The sequence below is a fragment of the Poecilia formosa genome, unplaced genomic scaffold (genome assembly GCF_000485575.1).
Source record: "Poecilia formosa unplaced genomic scaffold, Poecilia_formosa-5.1.2 Scaffold71, whole genome shotgun sequence".
NCBI classification, from domain to species: domain Eukaryota; kingdom Metazoa; phylum Chordata; class Actinopteri; order Cyprinodontiformes; family Poeciliidae; genus Poecilia; species Poecilia formosa.
Window position 1 is genome coordinate 2,198,398 of NW_006800010.1, and position 17,989 is coordinate 2,216,386.

The following is a 17,989-nucleotide window of genomic DNA, read 5'->3' on the forward strand; positions in this document are numbered from 1 at the left end:
CACTAGATAATTAATGACAAGGGAGAGGAGGGAGAGCACACTAGGAACACTTAGTCTCAGAGCCCTGCACATTTTGCACAGATGTATAGAGAAAAGCCTTGTACTAAATAAGAATCACTGTATATAGATAAGAAAAACAACAAAAACGTATACCTGTTGAGCTATTTCCAACAAAAAGTCATTTGTATGAAGTATATATATATTTTTTTGTCTTTTTGGTTGCATGTACAGGTTTTATTTATACCGGAGATGTCGTCCATCGGATGCTCACAGCGACACAGTACATCGCTCCTCTGATGGCCAACTTTGACCCAAGTGTCTCCAGAAACTCTACTGTTATCTATTTTGACAATGGTAAGTGTTTTTATTTTTTTTTTAATCTTGGTTTTATAATGATCCCAATGAGTTTTCTTGTTGTCTCCCTAATTTTGATGCATCTCAAACTCTCAGTCAAAACTTGAGTCACGTCTTGCCTCATTGCTGATGATCTTACCTTATGAGTAATGTATGTATATTTGGAATTCAGTGTTGTGGAGTGTTATACTTTTCTGTAACATCATCAAGGGTAGAGTGGGGTCATTTTTTGACCAGCTGGCTAAATATTATATTAGCATGCAAATCTTCATTACACTTCGACCATATTAGCCAGCAAATATTGCACTCTGAGCAATCATTTGTGATATGAATATTACACCACTGATATTGCGATGATGATATATTTACTGCATATAGTGCAGCTGAGCAGCTGCAACAACAGTGAAAAGTGATTCTACAAAGCATCACCATCATGTATGATGTTGTATTGGTTTCTTGCATAAAATCCTAGTAAAATACTTTGAGGTTGTAAAATATAACAAAGTTAATTGGTTATTAAAGCTTTTTGCAAGCCAAGGTAAACTCTGGGTCTTGTCCATCACTCCCCTCATCACTGTCTCATGCTCTGCAACAGACTGACAGACCGACTTTGTGACCTTCTGCAGACAAGCTCATCAGACTTTAGCCACGATGGCAGCCAATCGATCCGGAGCCCGGCTCGCTCTCCATCAGTCAGCGTTCTGCCGATACCAAACAAGAGCTGCACGCTCCGCTGTGCTGTGGATGGGCCTTCATTAAATATGTAAAAACAAGCTTGATGAAGCGTCCACAGCAGGGATGAGCTGTTTGTTCACAAACAAGGCTGTGTGTGAAAATTCACAGTGAAGGCGTAAAGCTCGGCTGTCCTATCATCTTTTGTTGATTAGAATTTCTAAAAAAAGAAGAAATATGACAGGCGAGGACATGACTGTCATATGCTCTGCTGGAAAATTAATAGAAAGACATCTCCAAGGCTGTTTGGCAAGACTTTAAAGTTCTTTTTCTGGCTGCCAATTATTTTCCCATTCCCACGTGGGATTTTATGACCATTTCTTAAAGAATTTTACAATGTGAAGACTCATCAGATGGAGAATTATGGAAGTTGTTTTGAATGTTGCACATTTAAAACAATGACAAAACACACGCAACCCCAGCCAATGTTGTGAGAATTGTTGCCTTTCTATGAGTCGGACATTTTGATGTGACAAAGTAGGAGAATAACAATTTGTAACTATGAAACTGCCGTTCTCCATAATTGCCGTAATTCTTGCCATTTCTTTGGGGTTCGTTTTCTGCTATTATGCACAGTGACTCACTGCCAAGGCCCGGTTACACTTCTTACATGGATGGCGGATCAGCTTTTGCATTTCTAAAATATGTTTCAAACGGCTGAGTCAAAATATGGTGATTGAGGATGGCTGATTTTATGTGCGTGGTAAAGTCTTTATGTATTGATTTGGCTGCATGTTTTGGATCATTTTCCATAAAAAACAAAAAAAGAGTTTTCCCCTTCTGATTTTAATTATCATTATAGGGAATTGGTGACACCAAGATTGCTCTGTGTTTTATTATCTCAATTTTTTTTTACCCCATTACCATTCTCTGTCATGGCAGAATGAACTTGGTCTTATCTCCAGTTCTATATTGTAGTTGGTACTTTGTAGATCTTTAGTTGAGCAGATTTATCTTGTTACATTTTGGATACACGTCACTTGAATTGCATGGTCTCTTCTTTTTCCCCTTTCAAGGAGTGTCTAGGACGAATTGGCACAGAATGAATGAAGTGCTAAATTAAACTTGGAGTCATTAAAATCTGTTTTGTAAAGAAGAAGAGTGGCCAAAAAGTTGCTCCACAACAACTTTAGACACCAGGGGGAAAAAGCTATTCATGGGGTATAACTTGTTTTTCAAAAGCCAGTGTTTTTCCATTTTTGGCTTCCTTTCTGAAAACAACAAAAAAAGCAAATCCTGTTGTGTTTTTACATTTGCGATTGAATTTAAATTGTTCTTATGCATTTCAACTCAGAATAATTTTATATTCTGATGTATGATAATCTGAAGCAGAGCGTGTACTTTCTTATTTTACCATGATTGCATTTTCTGTTTCCCTTGTCTTATGAATTATGTTTTACCACGCGAGAGACGATATTTAATCCTTCTTCCATGTGAAGCATGTGTTCAGACTGAGTGTCCACCATACACACAGCACGCGATTTATTTTAGGAGCTGATGTGCTACTAGTCCCCCGACTCTCCTAGCTGTCGGCAAAGAAGCTGACTCTCATATTTACTTTGAATGGGAAGTGTTCTGGCTGTGTAAAGGAAAAATTGATTGGCTGCTGTGTAAACAAACTTTTATTACTCTGGCAACTGGCCAAATGGCTTTCACATCAATAGGTCCTCCAAAGTCCACAGTAAATCAAAGTGGTGTTAAAAATAATGCAAGGCCCACTTTCTGGAGGGCAGAGATGAAGGCCATGTTAGGGAATTATTCCTTGATTTACTCACTCTTGCAGGCTAAATTTAGTTGAACCTCTGGGGTTTTATTTTAAAACCAATCTGCACTGCAACAGTAAAGGAAACAACTGTCAATAGATTTATTTGTCTTCTGATTCTTTTGTATGTACTTTTATTATTTTGTGCTTAAAACGTGTAGAAACAACTTGATGTTGGAGCAAAATATCCACATTTTCCTTTAGTGGATCAAATCGTTTTTAGACCATTAAACTATTTGATTCTACTTTATGAAACGCATGACTTTCCTTCTAAAACATGACATGCACTTAAACCAAGAAAACTGCATTAATGCAAACAGATCTGCATGGATGAAACTCTGTACAAATGCATCCAGGCACATTTTGTTTCCACATCTCATTCAATGTGTAATTGAGAACACACGAGGGAGTACCAAAGTCCTCTGTTAAAGTGCATCAACTTCAAAAATATGCAAATAGGTGTAAATGTGCCCTGCATGTCTGATTCCCATCTCGAAGTGATGGGGAAAAAACCCCAAAATCTGCACACGTGCAGGTAAAAACGATAGTTGGAAACACTCCTAAATGCTATTGACCTACGTAAAAACACAAACTAGACATATAGACATTCTACGCGTATCTTATTAATGAACATTTTTACACCACAGACTTGCACATACTCGGTGTAAATGACTGTAAAAGTATCGGGGGGAAACGATCAGGCTGAATCATTTCAGGCTTATGTTCTTCTTCCGTCACCAAATTTACTGCTGTTGGGTAAAATCCCTGAAATTTTACTCAAGATAGAGTAGCAATACTTCATGATAATATTACTCAAGTAAAGATAAAAAGTACGGTGTACAAAAATTACTGCAGAAGTACATTTTCCTGAAAACTTAGAGAAGTAAATATAACTGAGTAACTGTAATCAGTGGTGGCCATAGAGAGTTTTACCTTGAGCAGTTCATGCTACCATGAACAAATTTGAAAGGAGGATTATTTTTTGCTTTTTTTTTTAATTTAAAACCAATTTTAAACACTTGCATCCAAACCTCAAGATGAATTTTCACCTCATCGAAAGCAGACTGTAGATTCAAATGCCTTTGTATGCAAGCTTTGGAGTTGCCATGGAGCTCCAACCATGTCTGGAATATAAACTCTTACCTGGAAAAGGATGTATGCCTGATTTATGTGTATACACACCTTTTGCACACAAAGCTCCAAAACGTAGCAATCCTATGTAAGATGAGCACTCTCGCTGGGAGAAAAAGAAGTACAAGATCTCTTTTATCCAATTTCTGTTCCACACTAACAACTGCTGTCAAACAGAACAGATGGAAACTTATATTCTTTGCCGTACCAACAAGAAAAGTGAATGTCCGCTCCTTGTTCACTTTGTCATTCAGCACGGTCTTGCACAGCATGGAAAACGCAGTGGCTCCCTGTGGTTAAAAACTGCCCGAACTGTATAATCCATCACAATAACGGCCGCTCTTTGGTTTGGGTTTGTTGAAAGCTGAGGTTTTATTGCGGTTTTATCCTCCTCCAGCACAGTGTTTTCATATCAGCACTCACTCTGACTCAGTGTCAATCTCTGTAGTTCCTGCCGACAAATGATGCTTTAAAGAAACGGATATCTTCGGATTTAATGTCTTTCTGTTATTTTCCATGTTCTACGTCTTTCTTCACATCAGAAGGGGCCACAACTCGGTGTTATTGTGGTTTGCTTTAATCTGTATTTATCCGGTATGTGGGAATACGTATATTTTAAATGCATTCATTTCTCTGTAGGCACTGCTCTGGTGGTGCAGTGGGACCACGTCCACCTGCAGGACAACTATAACTTGGGCAGCTTCACCTTCCAGGCCACACTGCACAACACAGGAAGGATTGTCTTTGCATATAAAGAGGTGAGCTCTTATTTATGGCAACCATTTTTTTTCCCTTTTCTGTCTGATTTTCTGTTTTCACAAGTCATTTTGTCCATATAAACTTTAGCTCCCCGAATCCAGAGTTGGAGAGTAAACCTGGAAAAACTGCATTCCATTTTTTATGCAAAATATGTGTCAAAAGAAAGTACAAAACGGTTTCAGTGCTCTAATATGAGATTCGAATCTGATTTCTCTAAATAAATTTACTTAAATTACTTGTTTATTGAGACTTTTTTTTTTTTTTACTTATAGAGGATTTTTATGACATAATGGGTCTCTGGGCTTTATTACCGAATCTTCCATCTTTATAGTTTTGCGTGTGATGTTCAAAATGCTGCATGCCCTTCTAGCTGAAGCCGTTCTGTAGTTCTAGAAGTCTTATTGAAAAATATGTCAGGCAGACCTTATTTCCAACACACCCATTCAGTGTGAAAGTGACACATTTTAATTATCACCTCAACTTTAGTACAAATTAAACTGTGACTCATTTCACACTTAAATCTCACAACTCTAGCAGTCTTTCCCCCTGCTGTTTCGAACTTTTAACACTTTTAAAAATATCTTCTTTACACTTTTTATTTTGGTCACATAATGTACTCAGTAATGAAGTATTCACAAACAAAACCTGAAAGGATGGTTTTCAAATGATGAGATTATTTATCAAAGGAAAAAGTTAAACCAACATTGTCAAATGTGAAAAAAAGACCCTATTGTTAAATCATTAATTGATTTTGGAGAACTTGGCTTAATCTCAGGAACCATTACGTCCTGCAGTGATTTTTGCATGAATGGTGGACTCAACAAACTCCTTTGTAATTTCTAAGGATTTGGGATCGCAGTGAGACTCATTATCCACAAATGGAAAAAAAAAAACAAACAAAAAAACAAGAAGCTGTGCTGAAATTTCCCAAGACCAAAGTTACCCAAAGAGTGCAATGAAATAATTCATAATTCATCCAAGAAGTCACAAAATAACTCAGAACAACATATAAATCATGATTTTCCACTCAAGATCAATCTTCAATAAAGCCGAAATCACTGCTAACAAAAAAATATTATGTTAGTCAAACTTAGGATCTTTCTGTGAAATGACGAGATAACAGTGGAATTTTTTAAAGTTAGGAATCTGGCATAAAACTAACAGCAATTATTGGAAAAAAAGCAAGCCTATTTTATCTGTTTTGTGTCAAAAACACAGCTGCGTTTCAGGAAAACAAAGGAACAGAGAAAACACATTTAAAACATAGAATACACCACTGGCTGCAATTGGTTAAATCAATAAATTCTGTTTTCTGGCTGAAAATCCTGCAGGAAAATGTCCCACCATCAGTTTGTGTCACACCTTCATAAGAGGGTTATGCTGTAGAACAATGATCCAAAACGTATCAGCAAGTCCCACTCTAAATAGCTGAAGGTATAAAATGGAAAATAAATGTTTGGAGTGTCCCTTTTAAAGTCTGGACATACAATCTGATTAAGATGCTGTGAGTTGACCCTTAAAGGTCATGTTCAAAATGATCCAATTAAAACAATTCTGCGAAGAAGAGCGGGCGCACATTCCTCCACTGTGATGTATATTTTTTCTTTGACCCAGAGTCATCCATTTGCTTATTGGGGTTACAGATTACTGTACGCATTCCTCCTGTAGACTGTCACTGTGAAACGTGAGGCTATTTAGACCTGTCAGTGTTTAACATCTTGCTCCAGGGAGATCTGTGTCTTGCTGGTGATGGATATTCACTTATTTCCTTTGCAGCTCCCCATTGAGATATCACAAATCAGTTCTGTCAATCACCCGGTGAAGGTGGGCCTGTCTGACGCCTTTGTGGTGGTCCACAAGATCCAGCAAATACCCAGTGAGTAACTAACAGATGGTTGCGGTTTAAATAAGGGACATACACGGTTTGAAAAGTTGGAATAGTTATTCACTTTAAAGCCAGAATGCAGGAGTGCAATTTAAAAGAAAGGGTAGCACCCAATCTGGCATTAGAGGATGGTAGTTTTTCTGCCTTTTAGTATAATTAAAATAGCGCTTTACCTAGCCGTGCATCATTTTTGGATTACAACCAGCTGGCAAACAAAGGTTAGCAAACATAATACGCTAAACAGGAATTTGGGAGAATTGTCCGTATGCTCTGTCATGTGATAGAGTCGACTGGCAGGTGATGTTTCAAGTTTATTTAAACTTAAAAGCATAGAGACCTTGCTGATTCAGTAGGATGGTTCTAAACATGTGAGAAACTAACCTGATTTTTAAGCATTTAATCAGAAGGAATGGTCCAAAGTCATCTCAAATTGTGTTCAGTACTTAAAAGGATCAAAGTTTCCCAGTTTACAAGTGAACTTTGTTTTTCTTAAATTGTTCAGCCAAATTAGTTTTTTCTTTCCAGAGATGTGTCTGGTTCGAAGGAAACCAGACGCAGCTCATTCCACTTTGACTTATTGCAATCAATAATGGTTTAAAGAAGATTGGAGATACTTCAGATTTTGCCATCAAACCCTTCCTCACTCTCAGATATAGAATCTGGTGCAATAATAAGTTGTGAAATATAATGTATTTGGCAGGTTAAACTCCTTTTTATTGCCCATGTGAAATCCTAGCTAAACTTGTTTCAAAGAAATATCTTGGTGTGTTAAACTTCCTTCATATTGCTTCACTGATGCAGGTTTTGATCAAGTCCAAACAAATTCTTAAATTGATACTAAGTGACATCAGCAATCATGACAAACTGTAACTCTTACATTATCTTGAAAAGCACACATAACTGAGGTATTAGGTTCTATTTTTAATGGATGGGGAAAGAAGAGGGTATAAAAATGTGAGCATTTATAGATGAATGTTGTCTCTTCAGGAAGAGGAGAAAACACCATTGGAAAGCAGAATGCCATAGCAACTAATCACTTAGCATCACTACGCTTCATCTGTCACCTGGGCAAGTTCCCGCTTTTACTGTAGTCGCTGTAGAAGGAGGGGAAAATGGATCCTGGAAAGACAGATGACAAGAAAAGCCCTCCATATAAACCCTTCTGGCTCTGCTAGTGCCAATGAAACTTTAATTCTCTGATTTATTTTGTCTCCTGGCTGCCGTTTCTGCAAAACTACATGGAAATGTAAAAGTTAGGTCATATATCTGCCCAAGCACATTCCAAGTCCAATTTAAACCTTATCATGCAGAGGAAGGAATATATTTTGACAGATTTTTTACACCCTTGTCATGCCCGATTTTATCTCCGCTCTTTTAACTGCATTAAGCTGTAGTACTCAAAAGGAAACTATGACCGCTACGGGCTACAACAGAAAGTCTCTCTGCAGCCAATTACTGCATACCGACTAGGGTAACGAGAGGATTTTATTTAGCTTTAATAAAGGATTTCATTTTACCTCCGGGCAGAAGATTGGGCAGAGAGAGATTTATGGGTGTCCCACAGTCAGGTTGTATAATTAACAGGTCACAAGCACACATGACGACCCAGCTTTAATGCACGTCTCAGAAGATTAATTAAACTTTACTCACTGTGTGATATTTTCTTTTTTAAAATGAAGCCAAAACTCTGCTCCACACTTTTCATACTTTCTTGCCTCCCAGCGCCTATTTTCAGAGGATGATGCAAAGACTGGAGCTGGGAATTATGCAGAGTCTTGAGCTGTTTTTAATTAGCACTTGGTAAAGATTTAAACAAGTGCAAATTATATTTACTGCATTTGGTGCTCTTTTGGAGGGAAGAACAGGCATAATCTCCAGAACCAGTCTCCACTGAGCCTGTGCAGTCCTTAAATCAACTGGCAGCCTCGAGCTAGTAAACTAACCTTCCCCAGGCTCAGTCTTCGCCATTAGGCACCTGATAATCTCTTTGCTAGAAGTGAGAGGAAGCCAGGCACAGGGGGACTGGCGGGGTAAAATGACGGGTGGACTTATTTTCAGGCTGATCTGAGCTGCCCGGCGTTTCCTCTGATCAGTCGTCCCGTGCGTAATCCAAATGAACAGGTCTGCAGGGAGGCGACGTCCTATCACATGAGGAAAGCAACACAGGGTCGGTGCACTCAACAGGTCCCAGGTTAAAACACCAGCCGAGCTGGAGAAGTAAAACAAGTCTGCAAGGAGAATTAGTCCAAGCGGAAAGATGTGAACAGCTGGAGCAGCGACAACCACAGTTTAACCCTGAGGGACTCATAAGACTTGAATGTACCTTTGTTTTTTGTTGTTTTTTTTTTGTTTTTTTTGGAGTGTGATTTTAAAGTGGATTTAGTGGAAAGCCATTTGCAAATATACAGGTAGAATTTACTGTTTACATATTTATCATATGGTTCAGATACAGCTGAAATGTAAATGTAGTAAACTCTAAAAACAACACTCTACACTAACACAGATAATAGTGAACTGAGAACAAGTGGCAGTAGCTACTCGGGTTGTATTTAATTTACCTTTGAAGTCAAAACTTGGAGCTGAGCTCAGTGGTTTTTCACTCCGTTATTTGCAGGGGTTAAGAAACACAGCCGACATCCGCAAATACTTAAAACCCCTTTTAAAAACGCTTATATAACTGCCTGTTTTATTGCTTCAAACACCAAACATATCCTACTCTTCATTAACACACAAACTGGAAACCATCCCAGCACGTCTGCACAACCTGATGTCTCATTTTCCCTTATTTCTGCTCTTGGGGTGCCGAGGAGTATAAATAGCGCTCCTGGATTGGCTGCTTTGCAAAGCCAGCCAATGCTGTCAAATGACATTGTGCTTAGGGGGCTTTAACTTTCTAAGCTGCATTTTCTTCCAGAAGAAATATTTTCAGAAGTTTATTCAAGCTTGTTCAAAGTGATTTACATCATAAAAACACAAAAAAATAAACAATTGAAACATTACATTTTTCTAATTGTCATTATACACTAACATGTTGGTTTGTCTTTCATTTATTATGGTACAAAAGAAACAATCAGGTTTGGACATTTGAGATCTGCTCTACCAAAATGTCCACAAATAGGCAACTTTTCCACATGTAATTTGGAGTTGCATTCCACAGAAAACTACATGAATAGTTCAATGCACACCAAACCAGAAATAGATGGAGGGCCACTGTAAGATCCAACCCAAATTGTCCTTGTGGAAGGAAGGAGAGAAGGTTGAAATGAACGAATAAACAAGCAAAATTTTATACGATAAATGGAGAATAAAGTCTGGAAATACCAGCCTTTTTCTCCGAATTGTATAAATTACCTAAATCGGTATTTTCTTAATCCAAAAAGCACCCTGATATCAAGTCATTTCTGACTTTATAAAGTGGATGAAATGCCTGTAGAGTTACAACTAACTAGAGTTAGTTGTATCGAATTTCCCTCTGCATCTCAATAAATAATCTCATTATGTCTTCCAGAAATGATAAATGCACGTCTAAGTAATATATTACACTAATGTGGCTTAATCTCTGGTGCACAGAAAAATCCATGTGTTTATTTGCAGCTTGTATGGGATGTGCTTCACAACAGTACTCTGTTCCTCAGTTTCATCTGATGGTTTCGAGTTCGCCTGGCAAGCAAAAGCTAATGGGTTTTTCTAGACCAGCTGGGTTTCGGTGTGGGGTTGTTTAGTCATGTGCTCCATCTTACCCCATCAGATGTCTTGCTGTTACAAACGACTGGGTCAGACTGATGCTATCAGGTCCCAGAGAAAATTGCCCTGGTCCATTTGCTAAGTCATAGCCTGACACTTTGGGCGCAAAGAAAGCAGAGAAGTGCTGTAGCAGTATGCAGTGTGACCCAATTCTCCCAGCAGCTCTATTTCCGCTTTAGGAGACCTTTTGTCCCCTTTTTTTTTTTTTTTTTTTTTTGTTGCAGGGTTCAAGATTTACTTTTTGTCTTCAGAATCTCAGACTGTCTTTGTCTTCTGAAACTAGACGTAAGACGGAGGACGATTTATGAGTACCACCGCGTGGAGCTTACAAAGACGAGGATCACCAACTCTTCGGCTGTGGAAATCATACCTTTACCCAGTAAGAAGAATATTTACATTATATTAGTAGTTAATTTCTCATCATCATCTGTTTATAGAAGGATTGCAAAAACAGTCTATATGTGTTGACTCTTCTCTTTTGCAGCCTGTCTCCAGTTCACCAGCTGTAGTACCTGCATCTCCTCTCAGATTAACTTCAACTGCAGCTGGTGTCATCGGCTCAACAGGTTTGGCTTATTTTACTCTGTTACACTTTTCTCCATACCATATCCACACTGTCATTTATAATCCAACAATGTTTTTCCCCAACCCTGGTCTACAAGGTACACCGCCCTGCATGTTTTAGATGTTTTTCTGCTTTCACACATCTGAGTCAGACGGGTGCAGCTCAGTAAAAGGGCCGGGGTTGGGAAACACTGCACTGCACATCTAACCTTTAAAAACAAAACCGTGTAAAAAGTTTGACTTTTAAAATTCAAGTTTGTTCCTTAAAAAACCCAAGAAGCAATGCTGAAATCCATTTTTTTTTTCATTGTGATTTTTAATGAGTCTGCAAGGAATAACTAGAGACAAGAAACAAACATAACTAGAAGCACTAAGAAGGACTAAAAGTAAGCAAAACAGAAAAACGGCCTATCTAATGAAAGAAAAGGGCTAAGGAACACAGAAAGGAGCAAAACCAAAAACTAACTCAAGATCCTGACAGCATTTAATAAAAACTTTATAATAACGATTTTATTTATAAACCGTTTTCATGCAAAGCGTTGAACAGTTAGAAAGAAATAAGACGAAAATAAAACAGCACAGAGTGCATGAGTTCAGTTGGAGGTTAGAATTAGGATAGGCCTGACATATTCTCTGAATATATGATGATGAAAAGAAGGAATGTAGGTTGATCATTTGTGCACAGGTTATAATTGTCGTGCAGGATTGCTCAGATCTACAAAGCAAAGTAGCTCCAAAGCAATGTATGAATGTCTTAGTACCAGTTTATTTGCTTTTTATTTCAAGTTGGGTGCTGAAAATTGCATGAAGTAACATTGATTCCACATAAGAGGCATTTTAAACCCATATTTCCAGCAATGCAGTGGCATTTTTGACAGATGAGGTGATGCATTTCAGTGAAAAACATTACCCTGTCCTTTTCGGAAAACTTAGCAGCATGGCATTAGAAAAAAAAAAAAAAAAGCAATCACAAAAATTAAATCTCAGTCTGACTTTTTAGTATGTTGTGCTTCTACTTTTATGAAAGTATATTTTTAAAATCTAACTTTCTGACCTGTCAGTTGCAGACTTGGCACAGATTTCATTTATTCAGCTTTTTATTCCCCCTCCAAAGAAAAGTAGCTGTATTTAGTCGGCAGCTCATTCTGACAGTCACTCGACTCGCACCTGTTCAGCCAACCTCTGCTCCACTTTCTTTCTACCTTATCCCTCTTGTCTCTCCCGCACTTCAAACAAAAGTAAATATTTGAGCAGCCAAAGAGGTGTTGGCGTTCCTCTACAGAATTTCCTGACAGCTGAAATGTGAGCTGCAGTGTATTTGATTTGATTCAGTCGGATAGAAAAGTCTGAGTTAAAGACACACAAGAGCAAAGGGAATAAATTACGGCGAGATGACGCATGATCCGCTCTGATTTCAAAAGATGTTTGCTGTCCTTTTGCGGAGGTTGCTGTTTGGCCTGTGGAATGACCATCGTGTCTCTTTCACTGTTGATCTACTTTCCAATCTGTAAATATAAAACATGAATCTGCCACTCCCTTATGTTTTTTTGAGCAGCCAGTAAACGTGAGTGATGTGTTTGAGGGAGAGCGAGCCGTATTGGTGTCCCGCTCATTTTGATTTGTCATCGAGGCTCTGCGATTCGTTTCATACAACATTCTCACGACTTGGCACCTCAAATCCTGGCGCATTTGACAAAGACAAACTAATTTACAGCAACAAGAAAAGTGTTTATATATTCAGCAGTTTATGAATGCGGAGAGATACTGTAACGCCTTTAGCAGCAGTCTCATTAAGCTGCATTTTAATTAGCGTTCCGACTGTGTTAATACTTCACAGTTCAGCTCCCCTACCCTTTCCCTCAGCATCTTCGAGCCACTTCCTTTTAGAAAAGGCAAACATGCTTTTGGCACGCACTAATTAAAAAACATCGTGGCTTCGCTGGCTGCGGAGTTAATGAGAGACGCTGACGTTTGTGAAAGAACAGCCTCAATGAACTTCCGTCTACAGGGCCGGGACGGTGCAAGCGCAGCTTCTCTTTCATGCTAAGGTACAAGTGGAAGTTGGGTAATAAAGCATCTGAATGCTGATGCGTTTGGGGTAAGCTTAGAGATTTGTTGTTTCTATTAAGGAAAGAACAAAAGCGGTTGCACACCATAAACGTGACATACTTTACAGTCAACGCATAAGGAGCTGAGCTTGGAAAGACTTTTCCTTAAAATTAATTGTACAGAGTCGACCAAAAGAATAAGCAAACAAAGCTGCTGTTTCGGTTTTTGAGACCAGCAGGGGGCCGCTAGAGAGCTTGACCACTTCACAAGATGCTATAAAGTGACAAACCAAAACTGCCAATGGCCTGCATGAAGGAATTGGTTCATTCAGGACATAATGAAACTTAATTCTCCAATTCATTCACATTTACCATGACTTGATTGGCTTGATAAATAAACAATTTGCTAACATACATTTGTCTCAAGATGTTAAAATCATGCAAATGCAAGACCAGCCTTTTATGGCACCATTTTTCAGAATGGTGATGTTTTAAGTCGGATATCTTTGTTCAAATTAAAAACTTTATTTCCTTGAACTCTCTCTAGCCTCTACTTTATCTTGCATTTTCTTTTCTGTTACCGTGCTTACTGCATATTTTTTTGCAGAAGTCTCACACTGTTTTTCTGTCCACATCATAAAATTGACTTTATAGTTTGCAGAGCGTTCGTTTGGCTGCACGTTTCATTAAGCTGCTCGGTACAGAGTCCCCCCGATCCCCAGCTTCTGTAAATGTGCCAAAAAACAAAAAACAAAAAAAAAAACACAACTCGGTGTGCACCCAACATCTGATGCAATGTGAACCTTCCAGACAGAACTGCGCAATGAGATTAAACGTGTTTAATGCAGACATCCTACAAGCAGTCTGTGCTGCGTTGCTGCAGTTTGTGTCCCGAGCTAGAAGTACGGATGCGGTGTCTTTGTAGGTTTAGAAAAAAAACAAAAAAGGCTCATAACAATTGTGATCCGTTGCACACAATTTAAATAACTGATGGTGGAAAACACAAAACCAGATGTTGAAAATTAGTTGTCCTACATCCAGATGTGTGCTACTGAAACAGAAGTCACATCTGTGCTCCTGCTGAGTGAGTGTGTGCCCCACTGAGTTAGAAAATATGCAAAAACTGAGGTTGGATTTGTTTTAGTCGGCAACACGGAGAGTGCTGTTTTCAGAAATATGAATGTTTTGTCCATGATTTGTTTAAATCTGCTGGAAGAGTGAGATGCTAGTGTCTGCTCATTTCATCTTAATTCTGATGAATTAATTTTGCTTGTTTCACAACAAGCTAACTCAGTGGCTGATGAGCTTTAATTCTAATTTGATCAAGATAATTTCAAGCCTAGGAGTAAGACTAAGCAATGTGGCAAAGATGTCGGATCACAATCCGAGCTACTCATACCATGCAATTCTAAAAAAAAAAATACAAAGTTGTTTATTGGTAAAATTCATGTTCACATGGGACATAAAAGAAATATAATTGTTATATAAAGTTATGAGGAAACCTTGAGAATGATTGTTAATTTGTTGGCACGAACCATTAGTCGTTTATGTATCAAGAGAGGAAAAATGCAATTAAATGAGGAAAAAAAGAAAATATTCATATATAAGTTCTCATGGAGGAGCCATCAAATTTGTAAGTACAGTTAGGTACTGAGAATATGTGCGGATATGCCTGTTAAATTAAACGTTTCAAATAATAGCTGAAGTAAGTAGTTACAAAATAGGCAACATTTGTTGTCAACTATTGTTTTCTTATCAGAACATTTGGTCAGCTGCGTTAGCCTGAGCTAGACTGACTTGCATAGTGCCGATAAGAAAAATAATTACTGCTGCGATCTGAGTTTTATCTCTTAACCGATAGACTGTTCTGGGCACATTATAAGTCCTGCTACTGACTCATTACGTGAACGAGCAGTGGAAAATTAATTTGGCTCCGATGGCATGGCTTTGGCTTCACAAGAGAAAACCGTAAAGCAAATCAATTAAAAACACATCATCTGGCTCAAATTCGTTCAGAACACGAATATGACTCGGTTAAAATAATAACTTGGCAACATGGATGCCAGCTTTCTCTGAAACAAAAATGGCAAAAACAACACACAATCAGACCGTCCTGTTGAGACCGAATTGAAAAATCCAGGCTGAAATATTCTCTCATTTATATTCAAATGAACCTTCTCCTGCCCATCTCTGATTAAATGTGCCGCGGCTCAGTGCGCTAGACGACAACTAGCTGAGATGGATGCCACCGAGAAGAAACAAAGTTAGACCAAACCTCCCTGGTGATACTGAGCCAGACTGTGCTGCCTTCGCTGCACCCTGAGGGAGGGGAAAAGCAGCCAGGGGAAAGTGAGGGATTACATGGAGGAATCTGCTTCAGCTGTTTGAGCAGACGGACTTGGGGGCATAGATAAATTACCATAACAATGCGCTCTTTAGAGAATCTTTTGGAGACTTTGCTAAATTTTTAGTGTTCTTACAGCACTGCTTCACTTTAAACCATTTTTTTGTTTCCTGGGATGTGGGTCTGTTTGTTGTTTCCTTGAGTGGATTTTTCTGTAAACTGTGTAAGATTAAGCTTTCTGTTTAGTCTCACTTAATCTGAAGTCCTGCATATTGTTATTTACAGTTTTGGGCAAACCTTAACAGGTTTTAGGTTCTCTTGTTGGTAAACCATGTTTTTATCATGGGATTGTTTTCTGCACTGCATATTTTTTTTCTTTTAAAGGTTGAATTTTTCAAAAATTTTCAGTGTAAAATTTCAATAATTAAAAATAATCATTTGAGGATTCACACTTAGGTTTTTATTAAAAATATTGTTTTTTATTTGATAATTATATTAAAAAAACTTTCTCCACTAATAAGGAGAAAAGCTGTTTTTCACAATATTTCTTTTTTTTTTTTTTACCTAGATAGAGGTGTCTAAGCAACTAAAAGGGGAAAAGTTAGTCATGTGCTTAACAGGCATGAAATTATCCTGCCCCAATTTTAGTAATTTAGGCTTATTACAAGGAAAATGTTGCTTGCTCACTCTTTTAAAAAGTGATAATTTGCAGCTTTTCTTCTCATGACTAAAGAGTAAATGGTATGTAATTATCTTTAACTATCAGTCAAACAAAACATCTAAGTAACCACAGTCGGCTTTACAGCTACTTAAGGGATCACTTTACTGCACCAACTTAATTCTGTTTATATATATTTATAATATTAGAGTAACTGTACAGTTTTAACGTTTTGTTGCCGTTTGTGTGAATGGCAAAGCAATTTCAGTAGCTTCACAATCCTGAAAATACCACTTCTTTTGACATTAGTGGTCATCTTCTTAGTGAAAACGAGACAATGTGTGGGTTATAAGTGAAAAACCTTTTTGTTTTTTGGGTTTTTTTTTTAACTTTTTCTTTATTCTTTCCTCAGATGCTCCAGCGGCTTTGACCGCCATCGACAGGACTGGGTGGATAACAGCTGCCCAGATGAGGTAAGGATTCAATAAAAAAGACTTGACCTCAGAGTTCAGACCGATCCGTTTTAGTAACAGTATCTGACCCAATACTGATGTCATTCTTGGATCAGATATCAGGCTGAGCTCATCGATCCAGACGGCACTGTGTTTCTAGACAACATGACCAAAAATAGGGCTGGGGATTATTGGCATTGTCAGTGTTTTAAAATTAAACATCTGGATTGAATTGGACCTAAAAAAAAACACACACACAAAAAAAAAAAAAAAACCTAAATTGAAGCATCTCTTCTCTACTATGTCCAGATTTTTGGCATATTACATTCTAAATGTGAAATCATACACACAAATATATTGATGGCTGTGGCTGAAGCTTTCTTTTGCACTTTATATCCTTTGAGAGTTTGTGCAAAACATAAAACAGAGGTTCTTTCCGTCAGACCAAAGACAAGATGTGCGACATAGACGACACGACGCAACTGCACACCTTCACCACCACTATCACTGCCAGAACGGCATCGAGAAGTAAAGGAAGCACAGCAGGCTGGGGCACACCTTCCACCTCTCATCCTCCCACCAGCGCTCCTACTGAAGGTAAAGTACCGGATAAACTAAAAACAAGTCGACAATGAAGTCTTCATAGGATCTCAGGACAACTAGTGAATGATGCTCTGTTCAGGCAGTCACGATAATTTAACTTTTTTTTTTTTTAATTTGTGCCAATAAAAAGGATGCTATAATTCACAAGCATATTCAGATGAGGTATGTACCATCTGGTGATACCAGTAAATAAAATACTTAATAATAATTACTCAGACATATACATTCATTATTTTCTGCTCACTTTTAAGAGTAAATTCTGTAAAGTACTGTAATATTTAACCTACAGCCAAAGGGCTTCAAACAAATTAAGATTTTAGGGAATTAGCTAAAATATGTGTCCATTTTTGAACATTTGAAAAATATTCCAACAATTTTAAGAAATCAAACGTGGAAACATTTGTGAAAGGGAAAATAGAGAATTAATTTTACAAGCCTATGAACAAAAAAGGCAAAGCTTTGACTTTAAAACAACTGCAATGTAGTTGCAAAGGGGAACAAAAGTCAGAAAGTAGCTTCCTTTAATTTGTCCAGCAATTATATGTTGTTCATTACTGTCCTAAATAACTTCAAATATTTATCTGAATATTATCTTTGTGTTCTTCCCTAAAGTTTTGTGCAGGCAACAAACATCAAGAAGGTTGTGCTCCTTTGCTACTGTAATGAAATGTATCCAGCACGAATTATTGTACCTCAGCAGGAGACTAAACCAATGCATAATGTGGTAGTTATCTAGTGAAAATCCTCTGTAAAAAGCAGCTGACACAGTTCTTTTCCTGATAACAGGAAAACAGTCAAGGTCTCCTTTGAAGTGTGTTTACTTCCATTTCTCTGGCTTGCCGTTTGCAGCAGTTGTGCATTGGCTAAGGCTACTGTTTACACTTTGAACTCGTTTCCACTCGCATGATTATTTAGTAACTTATTTTAGTTAAAGATGGTTTATCAAAAATAAC

The 17,989-nt window shown here is 37.9% G+C and overlaps 1 protein-coding gene across 1 annotated transcript in view; it reads left to right on the top strand.

Annotated features, from left to right (window-relative positions):
- The window catches only part of plxdc2b (plexin domain containing 2b), a 79,523-nt gene that overhangs the window by 51,511 nt on the left and 10,023 nt on the right, over positions 1-17,989 (top strand). Inside the window, exons 5-11 of the mRNA XM_007555640.2 lie at positions 232-354; positions 4,619-4,737; positions 6,515-6,614; positions 10,651-10,746; positions 10,852-10,933; positions 16,394-16,454; positions 16,877-17,030. Coding sequence (XP_007555702.1) covers positions 232-354; positions 4,619-4,737; positions 6,515-6,614; positions 10,651-10,746; positions 10,852-10,933; positions 16,394-16,454; positions 16,877-17,030 — 735 coding nt within the window. The remainder of the gene's footprint in view (positions 1-231; positions 355-4,618; positions 4,738-6,514; positions 6,615-10,650; positions 10,747-10,851; positions 10,934-16,393; positions 16,455-16,876; positions 17,031-17,989) is intronic.